The 16,186-nt window shown below is 37.4% G+C and overlaps 2 protein-coding genes across 2 annotated transcripts; both read right to left on the minus strand.

Moving 5' to 3' along the window:
• Positions 1-2,726: 2,726 nt before the first annotated feature.
• LOC116640454 (olfactory receptor 11G2-like) lies at positions 2,727-3,677 on the minus strand. Its single transcript, XM_032417505.1, has one exon. The coding sequence runs from the start codon at positions 3,675-3,677 to the stop codon at positions 2,727-2,729; it is 951 nt and encodes a 316-aa protein (XP_032273396.1).
• Positions 3,678-14,954: 11,277 nt separating this feature from the next.
• LOC116640455 (olfactory receptor 11H6-like) lies at positions 14,955-15,962 on the minus strand. Its single transcript, XM_032417506.1, has one exon. The coding sequence runs from the start codon at positions 15,960-15,962 to the stop codon at positions 14,955-14,957; it is 1,008 nt and encodes a 335-aa protein (XP_032273397.1).
• Between the last annotated feature and the right edge of the window lie 224 nt (positions 15,963-16,186).

A 16,186-nucleotide genomic window follows, 5' to 3' on the forward strand; every position in this document is an offset into this window, starting at 1 on the left:
TAAGGTTTTTTTGCTATATCAGTAATTTGTCCAGGCATCTGCTCAGCCACACAATTCACTTTGCTTCTGTGAAAAAGAACAAAGAAAACGTCTCTTTTGTTATGAAATCCCCAGAAATCCTGCCCCTCTAAGTCCAAGCAACCTCAAATCCTTGGTTCTTTCCTGAAGGATGTCCAGTTACAGTTACACTTCACTTTGTAAAAGGGATGACTTTCTGAAGGCTATAAATATAGCACCAGAAGTGCGTCCTATTTCCCTATTGTCTTTTATTACATTTTAGAAAGTTAGACTTGAAAAAATAGATGGCTAAAGGGTTAAAATAAGATGTATATTCAAATCAAAAATTGCAATTATGTATTTAAGAAGATAAGGTATGATCTTTAGAGGCATTTTGGATAATACTTAAATACACCACACAACAAAAATACTGAAATAAAGTATAGTTCTAAAAACAGTCAATTAGTGATGAATGGATAAAGATGTGGTATATACATATATACATACACACATACAATGGAATATTATTCAGCCATCAATATAAATACATACAATGGAATATTACTCAGCCATCAATATAATTACATACAATGGAATATTACTCAGCCATCAAAAAGAATGAAATCTTGCTATTTGCAATGGCATGGATGTAGCTAGAGGGTATTATGCCAAGTGAAATAAGTCAGTCAGAGAAAGACAAATGTCATATGATTTCACTCATGTGGAATTTAAGAAACAAAACAGATGAACATAGGGGAGGGGGTAGAAAAATAAAATAAGAGGAAAGCAGAGAAGGTAAACCATAAGAGACTCTTTTTTTTTAAAAAAAAGTATTTATTTATTTATTTATTTATTTATTTATTTATTTATTTGACAGAGAGAGAGAACACAAGCAGGCGGAGTAGCAGGTAAAGGGAGAGGGAAAAGCAGGCTCCCTGCTGAGCAAGGAGCCTGATGCAGGGCTTAATTCCAGGACCCTAGGATCATGACCCGAGCCAAAGGCAGTTGCTTAACCAACTGAGCCACCCAGGTGCCCCCATAAGAGACTCTTAACTTTTGGAAACAAACTGAGAGTTGCTGGAGGGGAGGAGGGGGGGGATAGGGCAACTAGGTGATGGGCATCAAGGAGGGTACTGGATGTAATGAGCACTGAGTATTATATACAACTGATGAATCACTAAATTCTACCCTGAAACTAATACTACACTATATTTTAGCTAAATTGAATTTAAATAAAAATTTAAAAAAATTACCTGCTTAATGTTAAAAAAAAAAGAAAACTATCTTAAGAAAACTGAACTCTTCTTATATAGCTGAGTTTCTTAGGAAGTATAAATCCATTTTGTATTTCAGAATTAGAGCAATATAGAAGGGTGTAACATAGGTCATAAACTTGTTCAGGGATTAACAGTATAAACAAACTCTCCTTGACTGATAGGTACTGACTAAAAGGAAGGATTTCTGTATGAGAAAGTCCAACCTTGCAGGTGTGATCTTATCACTCTAACTCCAAAGAATGATGCATGATTTTACTCTAAGGATTTTAACAAAACAAACTAATAGCCTTAGATGCATGTTAAGTAGTAGATCAGAGAAAACTCAAAATAAGAATTAGGAATTTTGTGACTATTGTTTATCTCCAGGAGGATTAAGATAGATGCTAAATATAAAGGGCCAAACGTTAGGATTTAACTCCCTTTGCTGCAAATCTAGTGTCAGTTAAACTGTTTTTATTTTTTGTTGTTCTTTTTTAATTTAAATTTTGTTAGTTAACATATAGTGCAATATTGGTTTCTGGAGTAGAATTCAATGATTCATTACTTACATACAACACTCAGTGTTCATCACGAGTGCCCTCTTTTTGGAGAACTACCATACTGTTTTCCAGAGTGGCTGCACCAGTTTGCATTCCCACCAGCAGTGTAATAAGGTTCCCCTTTCTCTGCATCCTCACCAACATCTGTTGTTTCCTAAGTTGTTAATTTTAGCCATTCTGACTGGTGTGAGGTGGTATCTCATTGTGATTTTGAATTTTATTTCCCTGATGACAAGTGATGCATTTTTTAAATGTGTCTGTTAGCCATTTGGATGTCTTCTTTGCAGAAATGTCTGTTCATATCTTCTGCCCATTTCTTGACTGGACTATTTGTTTTTTGGATGTTGAGTTTGATAAGTTCTTTATAGATTTTGGATACTAACCCTTTATCTGATATATCATTTGTGAATATCTTCTCCCATTCTGTAGGTTGACTTTTAGTTTTGTTGATTATTTCCTTTGCTGTGCATAAGCTTTTTATCCTGATGAAGTCCCAAAAGTTCATTTTTGCTTTTGTTTCCCTTGCCTTTGGAGACGTATCTAGCAAGAAGTTGCTGTGGCCAAGGTCAAAGAGGTTGCTGCCTGTGTTCTCCTCTAGGATTTGGATAGATTCCTGTCTCACATTTAGGTCCTTCATCCATTTTGAGTTTATTTTTGTGTATTTTGTAAGAAAGTAGTCTGGCTTCATTCTTCTGCATGTGGCTGTCCAATTTTCCCAACAGCAATTGTTGAAGAGACTAAGACAGTTTTATTTATTAAAGAAAACTCCATCATGTAGTGAGATATTTAAGATGGTGGTGGGCTTTACTGTAACAGTTCCCTAACCAAAATTATTGAATTCTCTAGAAAATTATCTTGCTCATATTTTATTAAGATAGGCTGTGGTGGAACTTGGTTCACTCTGACTTCTGATTTATATTTTATGGACAGGCATTTCAGTCCCAAAGACTTTCCTTAGGGCAGTCTTTATCTCCTTGTTCCTGAGGCTATAAATTAGAGGATTGAAGAGTGGTGTTATCACAGAATAAAATAAGGTCACAATTTTCTGCACTTGCACTGGGTGTCCTGATCCAGGACTAACATACATCACCATGACGGAGCCATAAAACAGGGTGACAACTGCTAAATGAGAAGCACAAGTGGCGAAAGCCTTGTGTTTGCTTGCTGCTGAAGGCATCCGCAGCACAGCCACAATCACCAGAGCATAGGAGCAAAGAATAAAGAGAAAGGTGCCAATCATGAAAATAGCATTGAAAGTAGAGTAGATGAACTGAGTGATGGTGTCTTCAGAACAGGACAGCAACATCAATGGGACAGGATCACACAGAAAATGGTTGATGGTATTTGGGCCACAGTAGGGCAACCGTGAAATGAGAACAACTGGGGTTAGGGAGAGGATGAACCCACATGACCATCCGAAGATGACAAGGCCATTGTATAGCTGTTTAGTCATGATGCATGGGTAATATAGAGGACGACAGATGGCAAGGTACCTGTCAAAGGCCATGACGCAAAGGAAGAAGCCCTCATCACACCCAAACGAGAAGAAAAAGTAGAACTGTGTGAAACAGCTCACAAAGGAGATAGACTTGCTTGTGGACAGGAAATTGGCCAACATGTTAGGGACAGTCGTGGTGACATAACATATTTCCAGGAGAGAGAAATTTCCCAAGAAGATGTACATGGGGGTGTGAAGACGCCGGTCCCACAACACAGAACAGACAATGGCTGCATTCCCCATCAGAGTCAGGGTGTAGACTACTGAGAAGAGCCCAAAGTAGAGGAGCTGCATTTCTGGGCTTGAGGGAAAGCCCATGAGGATGAAGTGGCTAACAGAGTTGGTTTCTGTGCTGGACACATTCATTGGTTTTGGAAGACATGGAGATGACTAGGTTATTGCACTTTAATGGAGTATGCTGGTTCTTCTTGAAAACACAAGATTCTTTTTTTTGATAAAGTAATAAACAGTGAGGTTTCTGTTAAAGCAACAAAGCTATGATCATCATAACCTGTGCCCCAAGAGTATGATTTCATTTTGATAAGATGTAAATAATAATATAAATAAAAACATGGTGTGGGGCAATCAAATAGGGCAGGATACTGGATTACATATTAGGAGTGCAAAATTGAAATTTCTTTCTAAAGTATAATGTAAAATTAATTTGTTGTAATTAGTAATATTGATAAGAATATCAAATCAAGTACTACTTATATTAAGACATCTCAAAATGTCTCACTGAGATACAGTGGAAGGGCACAGGGAATATTCCTTTTTGTTCTTGTTTATGATATTATAAAGTGATGACTAAAACAGCTCTCTAGTTCATTAGATAGTTCATTATATGACCAGACATGTTTGCTATGTAAAAAATGCTTTCTCTCTATCCAGCCTGTTGGATTCAGCTCCACAGCATTAGGAAGAGGCTTACATTTTGGCACTTAAAATTACTCCTAGTTTGTTGTTATTGAATCACAGCTTAACTTCTGTATGTCTTATTTCCTTAGAAACCTACTCTTGGCTATCACATTTGGCATCTAAGGTGGAAGGACTGCTGTTTATGTATACTCATTGCGCATGGCACTACGTAGGCTGTATCAAGTCTGAATGCAACTTGGCAGTTCAGTCTATTTGGTTCCCATAGAAACCATATCGTATCAGGTGGCAGTGGAAGGCATGTACCAGAATTTCTCCAAATACAAGAGTTTTTGTTTTTTTTTTCCCCATCCTGGAAGACAAAGATTCTCCCTTGATCTGTTGTTATTGTATGGTAAGATTTTTTTTTAAAAAGATTATTTAGGATTTTTATCCTGAATAATAGTATGATTTTCTCAGCTGAGGTTGTTGTAGTATCTGAGAAAGAATTATATGTAATCTTACATAGAAACAGCAAGGTATGGAACTACTGAATCTTGGCCATTTGCTAGAAGTGAAAAATAGGGTGCCTTTAAGTTAACTACATTTAAATTGTACTTAAATGTGTATAGTGAGGACAAAATATACAGAAGCAAAGAGAGAAAAAACATAATGTAAGAGGCAATTGATATTCTTAAGTTTCTAAAATACTCTATGGGATGCCCACAAATTATTCTGCTGCATTCTTTTATTGATGAAAAGGCTCACTTATATGCCTAACAGGTCTTAGTGGTTATCTTCATAACTCATTCAACTGAATTTTTAAAACTCATTTATTTTTGTCCTTTTTATTCTGGACTGTGTCTTAATACATTGGTATCCTACTCTAAGCCATCTTAGTTAATATTTTGACCGACAATGGGACACTACAGTGGTATATCAAATCAGCATCAATACTCACCCTGTTTGTGTCTCCTGTTACAGTATTTCTTGGGAATACTAAATGTATTATGTCATAATCCAAACAAGATCCTACAAATGCAAGAAACAGCACACAGATGCTGAATGGTTTTGTCATTAAAGGAAGTTGTTTCACATAAAACCAAAGCATATTAAATTAGTAAAACTGAGAGCAATATATGAGTTAGATATGATATCAGTGGAATCAGAGATTTGTTATATTTTCTCTGTTAAACAAGTAACAAAATTCATCATTCATCCACCTCTAGTAATTTATTAGTTACACATTTTTACACAAAATCCCCAGGCCTCTTGCTGTAAATAATACTTATGTATATCTTAAAGGGATAAGGAAGCTAAATAAATGTATTTCCCCAGACTTGGAGAAACAAGAGGAAAATTAATATTTTCAAACTTTTCTGTATGAATTTTATTCTAATCAGATATTTACATTTTCAGAGCAAGAAGAGAGCACTTGCCAATAAATCCATTTATGCAGAAAATCAGCATTTGTAATAGGGCATGCAAAGTTTTAACTCACTCCTTGGATATGTGTCAAGAAGAAAGGTCAGGGAGGGGGGAATAAAATATTACCCCACAGAGTGAAAAGCATGTGAGGACTTCTGAAGAATTGGAGAATCCAGTTTGTAACCTGCCATGAATTGCAGAGCTCATATTTATGGTTCAGATTAAGCCTAGGTGAAGGTATCGTCTGTATTTATTTTTTTGCATCATAGTCTTCTGAGATTTGGAACTCTCTCCCATAACATTTTTAAAGTATTTGTTCAGTAGATGAGATTGTTTTTGACTTTTATTTATTTACAATGAAATTCCAAGCCCTGCTATTCCCTGAGGATTAGTGCACTTCAGAACTGTGTTCTTACCTTCTCTTATACTTTTTCTCACCAGGCATTGCAAAAGGTTCCTGGGGAATAATTAAATAGTAATAGAGCTTGTTGTGATAGATACAACATGAAGACACACCATTGGATTCCCTGTTTCTATTTTGAAGAAAGAGAAAATTCTTCCCCATCAATATTAGTTCTTAAATTTGTTCTTCAGAGACAAATTTCAGTCACAGTTATATCATACTCATAGAAAAATGACACTTTAAGTGCTAAGACTGGTATGGGGTTATTTAACAAATATTTATCAAGTGCTTACAAGGCACTGGGAATATATGCAGGCGAACAAAACAGAGTAAGTTCTTACCTACATAGAACAGTTCAATGGGGTAGGGAAAGCAACAGAAGATCAAATCAGTAAGTGCACTATAATTTTTGTTTGTTTGAGAATAATGAAATGTAAGAGTGGAATGGACCAGAAGTGGGGTAGGAATTGTAATTTTAAATAGAGTTTTAAGGAAAGCCCAACAGAGATATTAATATTTGGGCAGGTGCTTGAAAAAGTGGGGGAACAAATCAAGAGGATGGATATCAAGAGAGACTTCAGGCAGAAGGAACAGCTAATGATAGGAATATGTGCAGTGGTATATCAGGAGAAGAGCAAGGTGGCTGGTGTGCTGGAGTAGTGTCAGCTAGGGAGATGCCTCTTTCTGCTGCCCACTCCTGCTAGCCCCGTCTCTTCTTTGTACAGCACTGTACTTCTTTGTAGTCTTTTTTCCTTAAACATTTTCCCCCATATTTATTGAGCTATAATTGACATATAATACATAGCAACAATACATAAGTTTAAGGTGTACAATGTACTGATACACCCACATATTGCGAAGCGATTACCAACATATTAGCTAACAGTTGCCTCACCTCATATAATTATTCTTTATCTCTTGTGATAAAAACGTTGAAGATCTACTCTTAGCAATTTTAATTATGTAATACAGTGCTGTTGACAGTAATTACCATGATGTACATTAGCTCCGCAAAGTGTTTTCATCTTTTTTTTTTTTTAAGACTTTATTTATTTGACAGAGAGAGACACAGGGAGAGAGGGAACACAAGCAGGGGGAGTGGGAGAGGGAGAAGCAGGCTTCCCGCGGAGCAGGGAGCCCGATGTGGGGCTTGATCCCAGCACCCTGGGATCATGACCTGAGCCGAAGGCAGACGCTTAACGACTGAGCCACCCAGGCGCCCCAAATGTTTTCATCTTATAACTGGAAATTTGTATCCTTAGACAAACATCTTCCCATTTCTCCTACCTCACAGCCCCTGGCAACCACCAATCTGTTCTTTGTTTCTATGAGTACAGATTTTTGAGATTCTATATACAACTGATACAGTATTTGTCTTTGTTTGACTTATTTCACTTAGCGTAACACTCTCAAGGTCCACCTGTGTTGTCACAAATGGCAGGATTTCCTTCTTTCTGATGGCTGAATAATATTCCATTGTATATATATCTTTATCCATTCATCTGCAGATGGACATTTAGGTTGTTTCCCTATCTTGGCTATAGTGAGTAATGTTGCATTAAACATGGGAGTGCAAGTATCTTTTCAACATGGTGATTTTGTTTTCTTCAGATTTATACCCAGAAGTGAAATTGCCAGAATGCATGATAGTTCTATTTTTTATTTTTTGAGGAATCTTCATACTGTTTTTTTTTTTTTTAATTTTATTATGTTATGTTAGTCACCATAGAGTACATCATTGGTTTTTTGATGTGGTGATCCACGATCCATTGTTTTCGTATAACACCCAGTGATCCATGCAGTACATGCCATACTGTTTTTTTTAAAAATTTTTTATTGTTATGTTAATCCCCATACATGACATCATTAGTTTTAGATGTAGTGTTCCATGATTCATTGTTTGTGCATAACACCCAGTGCTCCATGCAGAACGTGCCCTCCTCAATACCCATCACCAGGCTAACCCATCCTCCCACCCCCCTCCCCTCTAGAACCCTCAGTTTGTTTTTCAGAGTCCATCGTCTCTCATGGTTCGTCTACCCCTCCGATTCCCCCCCTTCATTCTTCCCCTCCTGCTATCTTCTTCTTCCTTTTTTTTTTCTTAACATATACTGCATTATTTGTTTCAGAGGTACAGATCTGAGATTCAACAGTCTTGCACAATTCACAGCACTTACCAGAGCACATACCGTCCCCAGTGTCTATCACCCAGTCACCCCATCACTCCTACCCCACCCCCCCACTCCAGCAACTCTCAGTTTGTTTCCTGAGATTAAGAATTCCTCATATCAGTGAGGTCATATGATACATGTCTTTCTCTGTTTGACTTATTTCGCTCAGCATAATACCCTCCAGTTCCATCCACGTCGTTGCAAATGGCAAGATCTCATTCCTTTTGATGGCTGCATAATATTCCATTGTATATATATATACCACATCTTCTTTATCCATTCATCTGTCGACATGCCATACTGTTTTTTATAGTGGCTGTATTAGTTTGTGTTGCCACCAACAATGAACAAGGGCTCCCTTTTCTTTTACATTCACACCAATACCTGTTATCTTTTGTCTTTTTGATGCTAGCCATTCTCACAGGTGCAAAGTATCTTTTGTGGTTTTGATTTGCAATTCCCTGATGATTAGTGATGTCGAGTACCTTTTTATGTACCCTTTGGTCATTTGCATATCTCTTTTAGAAATAAGTCTATAAAAATCCTTAGCACATTTTAAAATTTATATATATATATATATATATATATATATATATATATACTTTGCTTTAGTTGTATGAGTTCCTTATATATTTTGGATATTAACCCCTTATCAGATACACAGTTTGTAAATATTTTTTCCCATTCTGTAGGTTGTCTTTTTTTTTCTTAATTTTTAAAATTTTATTATGTTATGTTAGTCACCATACAATACATCATTAATTTTTGATGTGGTGGTCCACGATCCGTTGTTTTCGTATAACACCCAGTGCTCCATGTAGTACGTGCCCTCCTTAATACCCATCACCGGGCTAACCAAACCCCCTCGCCCTCCCCTCTAAAACCCTCAGTTTGTTTCTCAGAGTCCATAGTCTCTCATGGTTCATCTCTCCCTCTGATTCCCCCCCCTTCATTTTTCCCTTCCTTCTCCTAATGTCCTCCATGCTATTCCTTATGTTCCACAAATAAGTGAAACCATATGATAATTGACTTTCTTTGCTTGACTTACTTCACTTAGCATAATCTCCTCCAGTCCCATCCATGTTGATGTAAAAGTTGGGTATTCATCCTTTCTGATGGCTGAGTAATATTCCATTGTATATATGGACCACATCTTCTTGATCCATTCATCTGTTGAAGGGCATCTCGGCTCTTTCCTCAGTTTGGCTATTGCAGACATTGCTGCTATGAACATTGGGGTGCATATGACCCTTCTTTTCACTACATCTATGTCTTTGGGGTAAATACCCAGTAGTGCAATTGCTGGGTCATAGGGTAGCTCTATTTTTAAATTTTTGAGGCACCTCCACACTGTTTTCCAAAGTGGCTGTACCAACTTGCATTCCCACCAACAGTGTAAGAGAGTTCCCCTTTCTCCACAACCTCTCCAACATTTGTTGTTTCTTTCCCTGTCCATTTTTGCCATTCTAACTGGTGTAAGGTGGTATCTGTGTGGTTTTGATTTGAATTTCCCTGATGGCTAATGATGATGAACGTTTTTTCATGTGTCTGTTAGCCATTTGTATGTCTTCTTCAGAGAAGAGTCTGTTCATGTCTTCTGCCCATTTTTTGACTTGATTATTTGTTTTTTGGGTATTGAGTTTGATAAGTTCTTTATAGATCTTGGATACCAGCCCCTTATTATCCTGGTCATAATTTCTGTGTATTGTGTGACATATAGGTCAAATTTCATTTTTCTACATGAAAATCCATTTGACTTAGACATTTTTTTTTGTTAAATTTGTATTCAGCACCTGCTGTGTAGTCGTATTTTTATCATAAACTAAGTGTCCATATATGCATGGGTTGGTTTCTGGATTCTCAGTGAATCTCATCTGTCTCTTTGTACCTATTGTACCAGTAGCACATTCTCTTAATTATTGTAGCTTTATAATAAGTTTTGATATCGAGTGAGGTAAGTCCTCCCAATTTATTTCTCTTCAAACTCTTTTTGATAGTCTTTGCCCAATGTCTTTCCACATAAGTTTAGAATCTTTTTCTCAATTTGCATGAAAATTATTACTGGAATTCTGATTGGGATTGCTTTGAATGGGGACATTTATTGTCATCTACACAATAATTACTCTTACAATCCATGGATTTGGCATATCTTCCTATTAACTTATGCCTTCTTGAATTTCTTTCAACCAAGTTTTATAGTTTTCTGTATAGAAGGCTTGACAAATATATTTTTTTTTCCTTTTTTCCCCACTGAGTGCCTCTCCCATTGTTTGCTATTGTTATAATATAGAGAGACGAGTTGGGGGGCAAATTATAACAGGGAAATCTGTAGCCAATTGCAAGGATATTTGTGAAGTTTGTAGCTTGTTGACCTCATTCCAAATTTGGCAATTTGAAGTCAATTTCTTATCACCTCCCCCTCTATTCCAGTTGGGGATCCCTTTACCAAATGAAGCAGTAAAATCAGAGCACTTGGCAGGTCCAAGTTGCTTCCAAGGCTGTCTTGATATCCTAAATCCCCAGAGTTTCTTGATCATTTAGTCCCCTTCTGCTGGTTCCTCTCTATTTGCCTGGAGTCCTCTCACTCTGTTGTTCCTCCAGTTTTATTGAGAAATAATTGACATACATCACTGTATAAGTTTAAGGTGTACAGCATGATGGTTTGATTTACATCTGTTGTGAAATGATTACCACAATAAGTTTAGTTAACCTCCATCCTCTCACATAGATAAATGAAAAGAAAAGAGAAAATTTTTCCTTGAGATGACTTTTAGGATCTATTCTCTTAACAACTTTAAATCTCTAAGGTCTGTGAATATTTTGCACTTCATTATTTCTCTAAACCTGGGCTCAATATTTAGCACATAGGAGACACTCAGTAAATGTTTGGGAGATGAATATATTAAAAAATGAATAAATGAGTGAAGGAATGTTTCAAAGGAGGAAAAGAAAATGGTGGAAAAGAGAAAATACATCATGGTATGGTATCTGAATAATAGACACTAACAATTAGGTTTTAGCACCTTTGAGTGTGTTTGGAATGGGGAAATAGTGTACATTTTGTCAGTAGTAAGTCCATGGCTTTGGGAGTCTCTATAAGAATAATGTGAACAGAATTTGGTTTCCAGGGTGGGATGTTTCAGGATTGGTAATACCATTCATCTGGGCCTAAGATTTTAAAGACAGTCTAAGGCACATTGTGTTGGGGGATGAAATTCAAGAGGAAATTCAGGAAAAATTCCTGGATATATTGATAGGGAGGCCTGGAAGGATATGGGGAAAACTAAAGACACAACTATTTTTTAATTATTTTATTTTTATTTTATTTTTTATTTTTTTAAGATTTTATTTATTTATTTGAGATAGAGCAAGAGAGAGCACAAGTGGGGGGGAGGAGGGGAGGGCCGAGGGAGAGGGAGAAGCAGGCTCTCCACTGAGCAGGGAGCCCAATGCAAGGCTCAATCCCAGGACCCTGAGATCATGACCTGAGCATAAGGCAGATGCTTAACTGACTGAGCCACTAGGCACCCCAAAAGACACACCTGTTGAAGTTAAGCTTGTCAAAATGCATAGAGCAGGTCATTTTCCCACACATGGGGCTGATACTTAGAACCCTGGGAAAGAAATTATTTTAGGGAGACAACTTTGAAGGCCTGAGACTCACCTGCCTAAATCTCTCCTAAAATATCTCTTTTAGTGCACTCTCATCCCAGAAATAACACCTTTAATAGCTTTTGCACTTGTATAAAGATATTTTTTTTTTAATTTTAAGTTGCATACCACTGTAGGACATTTGCTCTTTGACTTGTTACTAGACATGTACACTGTGATAGGAAATTATATACAATTAAAATGACTATTTTATTTTTAAAATTTTTTTAAAAGATTTTATTTATTTATTTGATAGAGAGAGTGAGAGAGCACAAGCAGGGGGAACAGTAGAGGGAGAGGGAGAAGCAGGCTCCCCGCCAAGCAGGGAGCCCGATGCGGGGCTCGATCCCAGGACCCTGGGATCATGACCTGAGCCGAAGGCAGACGCTTAACCATCTGAGCCACCCAGGCACCCCTAAAATGACTATTTTAGAAAATCTAAGAAAAATTGGCAAATATGAAATAATATAGAAAGAATTAAAAAAAAATTAATGGCACTACTAGTCCTTTTATGGGTCACATAAAAATAATACTTTGTTGCATTTCCCCATTTTCCCATTCCTTATATATTTCTTTTTTTTTATTATGTTATGTTAATCACCATACATTACATCATTAGTTTTTGATGTAGTGTTCCATGATTCATTGTTTGCATATAACACCCAGTGCCCCATTCAGTATGTGCCCTCTTTAATACCCATCACCAGGCTAACCCATCCCCCCATCCCTCTCCCCTCTACCATTCCTAATATATTTCTAATCATATTATAGCAATTTTTGTATGTCTTCATAAAATTTTTAAAAATTATTTTATTTTATTGAAGTATAATTGTAACACAATGTTATGTTAGTTTCAGGTGTGCAACATAGTGATTCAACTTCTCTATACATTATGCTGTGCTCACCACAAGTGTAGCTACCGTCAGTTTCCATACAATGCTATTGCATTACTATTGGCTATATTCCCTATGCTGTAATTTTATCCCTGTGACTTATTCATTCCATAATTAGAAATCTGTATCTCTCACTTGCTTTCACCCATTTTGCATGTCCCCTTACTGCTTTTTCCTTTGGCAAGTGGAATTGCTGGATCTTTGGTATTTCTATTTTTAATTTTTTTTTTTTTAAAGATTTTATTTTATTTATTTGACAGAGAGAGAGAGACAGCTAGAGAGGGAACACAAGCAGGGGGAGTGGGAGAGGGAGAAGCAGGCTCGTGGCCGAGCAGGGAGCCCGATGCGGGGCTCGATCCCAGGACCCTGGGATCATGACCTGAGCCGAAGGCAGACGCTTAACGACTGAGCCACCCAGGCGCCCCTCTATTTTTAATTTTTTGAGGAACTTTCATACTGTTTTCCATATTGGCTATACCAATTACATTCCCACCAATGGTGCACAAGGGTTCTTTTTTCCTTTCATCTTTGCCAACACTTGTTATTTCTTGTTTCTTTGATGCTAGCCATTCTGACAGATGTAAGGTGATATATCTCCTTGTAGTTTTGATTTGCATTTCCCTGATGATGAGTGATGTTGAGCATCTTTTCATGTGTCTTTTGGCTATCTGTATGTATTCTTTGAAAAATATCTATTCAGGTCCTCTGCTCATTTTTAAATCAGATTGGTTGTGTGTGTGTGTTGAGTTCTATAAGTTCTTTACATATTTTGGATATTAACCCCTTGTTGGGATATACCATTCACAAATATTTTCTCACATTCACTAGGTGCCTTTTCACTTTGCTGATGGTTTCCTTTGCTGTGCATAAGTTTTTTATTTTGGTATAGGCCCAACAGTTTATTTTTGCTTTTGTTTCCCTTGCCTGTGGAGACCTATCTGAATGTTGCTAAGGCTGATGTCAAAGAAATTACTACCTATGTTTTCTTCTAGGAGTTTTATGGTTTCAGGTATCACATTTAGGTCTTTAATCCATCTTGAGTTTATTTTTTGTGTTTGATGTAAGAAAGTGGTCCAGTTTTGTTCTTTTGCATGTAGCTGTCCAGTTTTCCCAGCACCATTTATTGAAGAGTGGCTATACTATTTTCTTTTTTTATACTATCTTATTTCTATCCTCAGACTTATACACACTATCCTCTTTGCATGGTTAGTTTTTATTCTACACAGATAGAGAGAAAAGCCCTTTAAAAATCATAAAGCATTTAAAATATCAATTATTATTATTTCATTAAGTTTTTTTCAGGTAATCATATTTCCAGGTCTCATCTCTGTTTCAGTACATTTACTCTTTTATATTGAGTGGTACTAAGATAAGGAATATAGTAAGTTATAAGAACCTAAAACAACCCAAAAAGCAAGCAGTTAGAAAAAAAACTATTTTCACAAAATCCTATTTAAGAATTAGATTTGCTGAGAAGAAATTTTTTGACAAGCCCAGTTTGAGGAACAATCCAAAATTGCGAAGGGCCTACATATAGAAAACAATTATTCTGAATAAGAAAGGGAAAGATGTTCTGGTTGTTCTGGTGGGTGAGAAGGAAGATGAGGAAAGAAGAGAAAGAGGCAGAACAGGTATAATATTAAAGATTGAGTGTTCAGCACAGTGGCCTTTCCTATGACTTTACCTAACCCCAACCTGTAGTCAGGTTAATAAACCCACACAAAACTGGAATTACTTTGTTTTTGGATAAAATGTTGAAGGGGTGAGTCTCACATCCAGATTGATATGATCAAAACAAGACAGGGTGTAGATTCAGGGGTGGGAGGAAGGGAGCACACATGAACATGTTTATATGGTATGTATGTAGGGAGATAGTGGTGGGTACTTTAGACATGTGATCACTGAGAAACTGGGGGTCAGAGACAAATTTACCTATATCTGCAAAAGATAGAAGCGGACCAGGTGACATCTGGGTTATATACGGTCTTTCTGCAAAGAGTCCTGAGAATGTTTTACATTTTCCTGTTTGCATGCAAGACATACAAGAATATTAATACAATAAAGCCTAGTACAAATGATTTATGCAAGTTCTTGTAAGATCTTATTTGCTATTTGCTTCATTGAGATGCATTTCTAAAAATATTCCAGGGAATATGAGAGACATATTTGCCTCTCAAATTTACTTAAGACCATTAACCTCCTATAATTTTATATCACTATGTGTCCTACACATATATGGATTCTAGTTCTTGAGAGGCTGTCTTTGACAAAATCTCATACTCCTAAACAGTTTTCTCAGGGCCTTCTTCATCTCCTTATTCCGGAGGCTGTAGATCAAGGGATTGAAAAATGGAGTCATCACAGAATAAAATAGAGTCACAATTTTCTGGATCCCTGTTGGATTGCCTGCTGTTGGGCTCACATACATCACCATGATAGAGCCATAGAACAGGGACACCACGGCCAGGTGGGAACCACATGTGGAGAAGGCCTTATGCCGACCTTCTGCTGAGGGGACCCTCAGCACAGCTCTGATCACCAAGGTATAGGAGCTGGTAATGAAGAGGAAGGTGGAGAAAATGAGGACTGAGTTACAGACGGCACAGATGGTCTCAGTGGCAGGAGCTGGCACACAGGACAGCTTTATAAGAGGTCCTGGGTCACACAGGAAGTGATCAATTGTATTGGGACCACAAAAAGGAAGTTGGGAGATGAGGTAAACTGGGAGGAGAAAACAGGAGAAGCCAGACACCCAGCACCCAGCTCCTATTCTGATGCAGCGCTGAACAGTCATGACAGTGGGGTAGTGCAGGGGCCTGCAGACAGCAAGGTACCTGTCAAAGGCCATGGCAGACAAGAAGAAGGTCTCAGTGGTACCCATGGAGAAGAAGAAGTAGAACTGGAGGAAGCAGCCATAGAAGGAGATGGTGCTGGTCTCAGACAGCAAGTTGGCTAGCATATTGGGGACAGTAGAAGTGACATACCAGATCTCCAGGAAGGAAAAATTGGCCAGCAGGATGTACATGGGGGAGTGGAGATGGTCATCCCACAACACTGCAGAGATAATGCACAGGTTTCCAGTTAGTGTCAGGACATAGATTGCAAAGAAGAATGAGAAGAGGAGGATCTGAATCTCCCAGGAACAAGGGAATCCAAGAAGAATGAATTCACTCACAGGGTCAGAGTGGTTATTTTCAACTGGGTTTTTCATTTTTTTCCTCTTCAAACTGCAATAATAAGACATCACCATGTTACAAATGACTCTACATCTTAAGATGTTCTCCAATTTTCTTTACAATTCAATTGGAAGCGCAGTTTTAGATTACTTAAAGATATTTAGCCCTCTTTGCCCCAGTGATATTGGGAGGAAATAAGGAACTTGGGGGTGTGGGTGCTTGTTACAGATTTACCATCATGATCCCCATTCCCATCATGGGTCATTAAACCCCTGCCTTTGTTTTGTGTCCTCAGCAC

The sequence above is a fragment of the Phoca vitulina genome, unplaced genomic scaffold (assembly GCF_004348235.1).
Source record: "Phoca vitulina isolate PV1807 unplaced genomic scaffold, GSC_HSeal_1.0 scaffold20, whole genome shotgun sequence".
Classification (NCBI taxonomy): domain Eukaryota; kingdom Metazoa; phylum Chordata; class Mammalia; order Carnivora; family Phocidae; genus Phoca; species Phoca vitulina.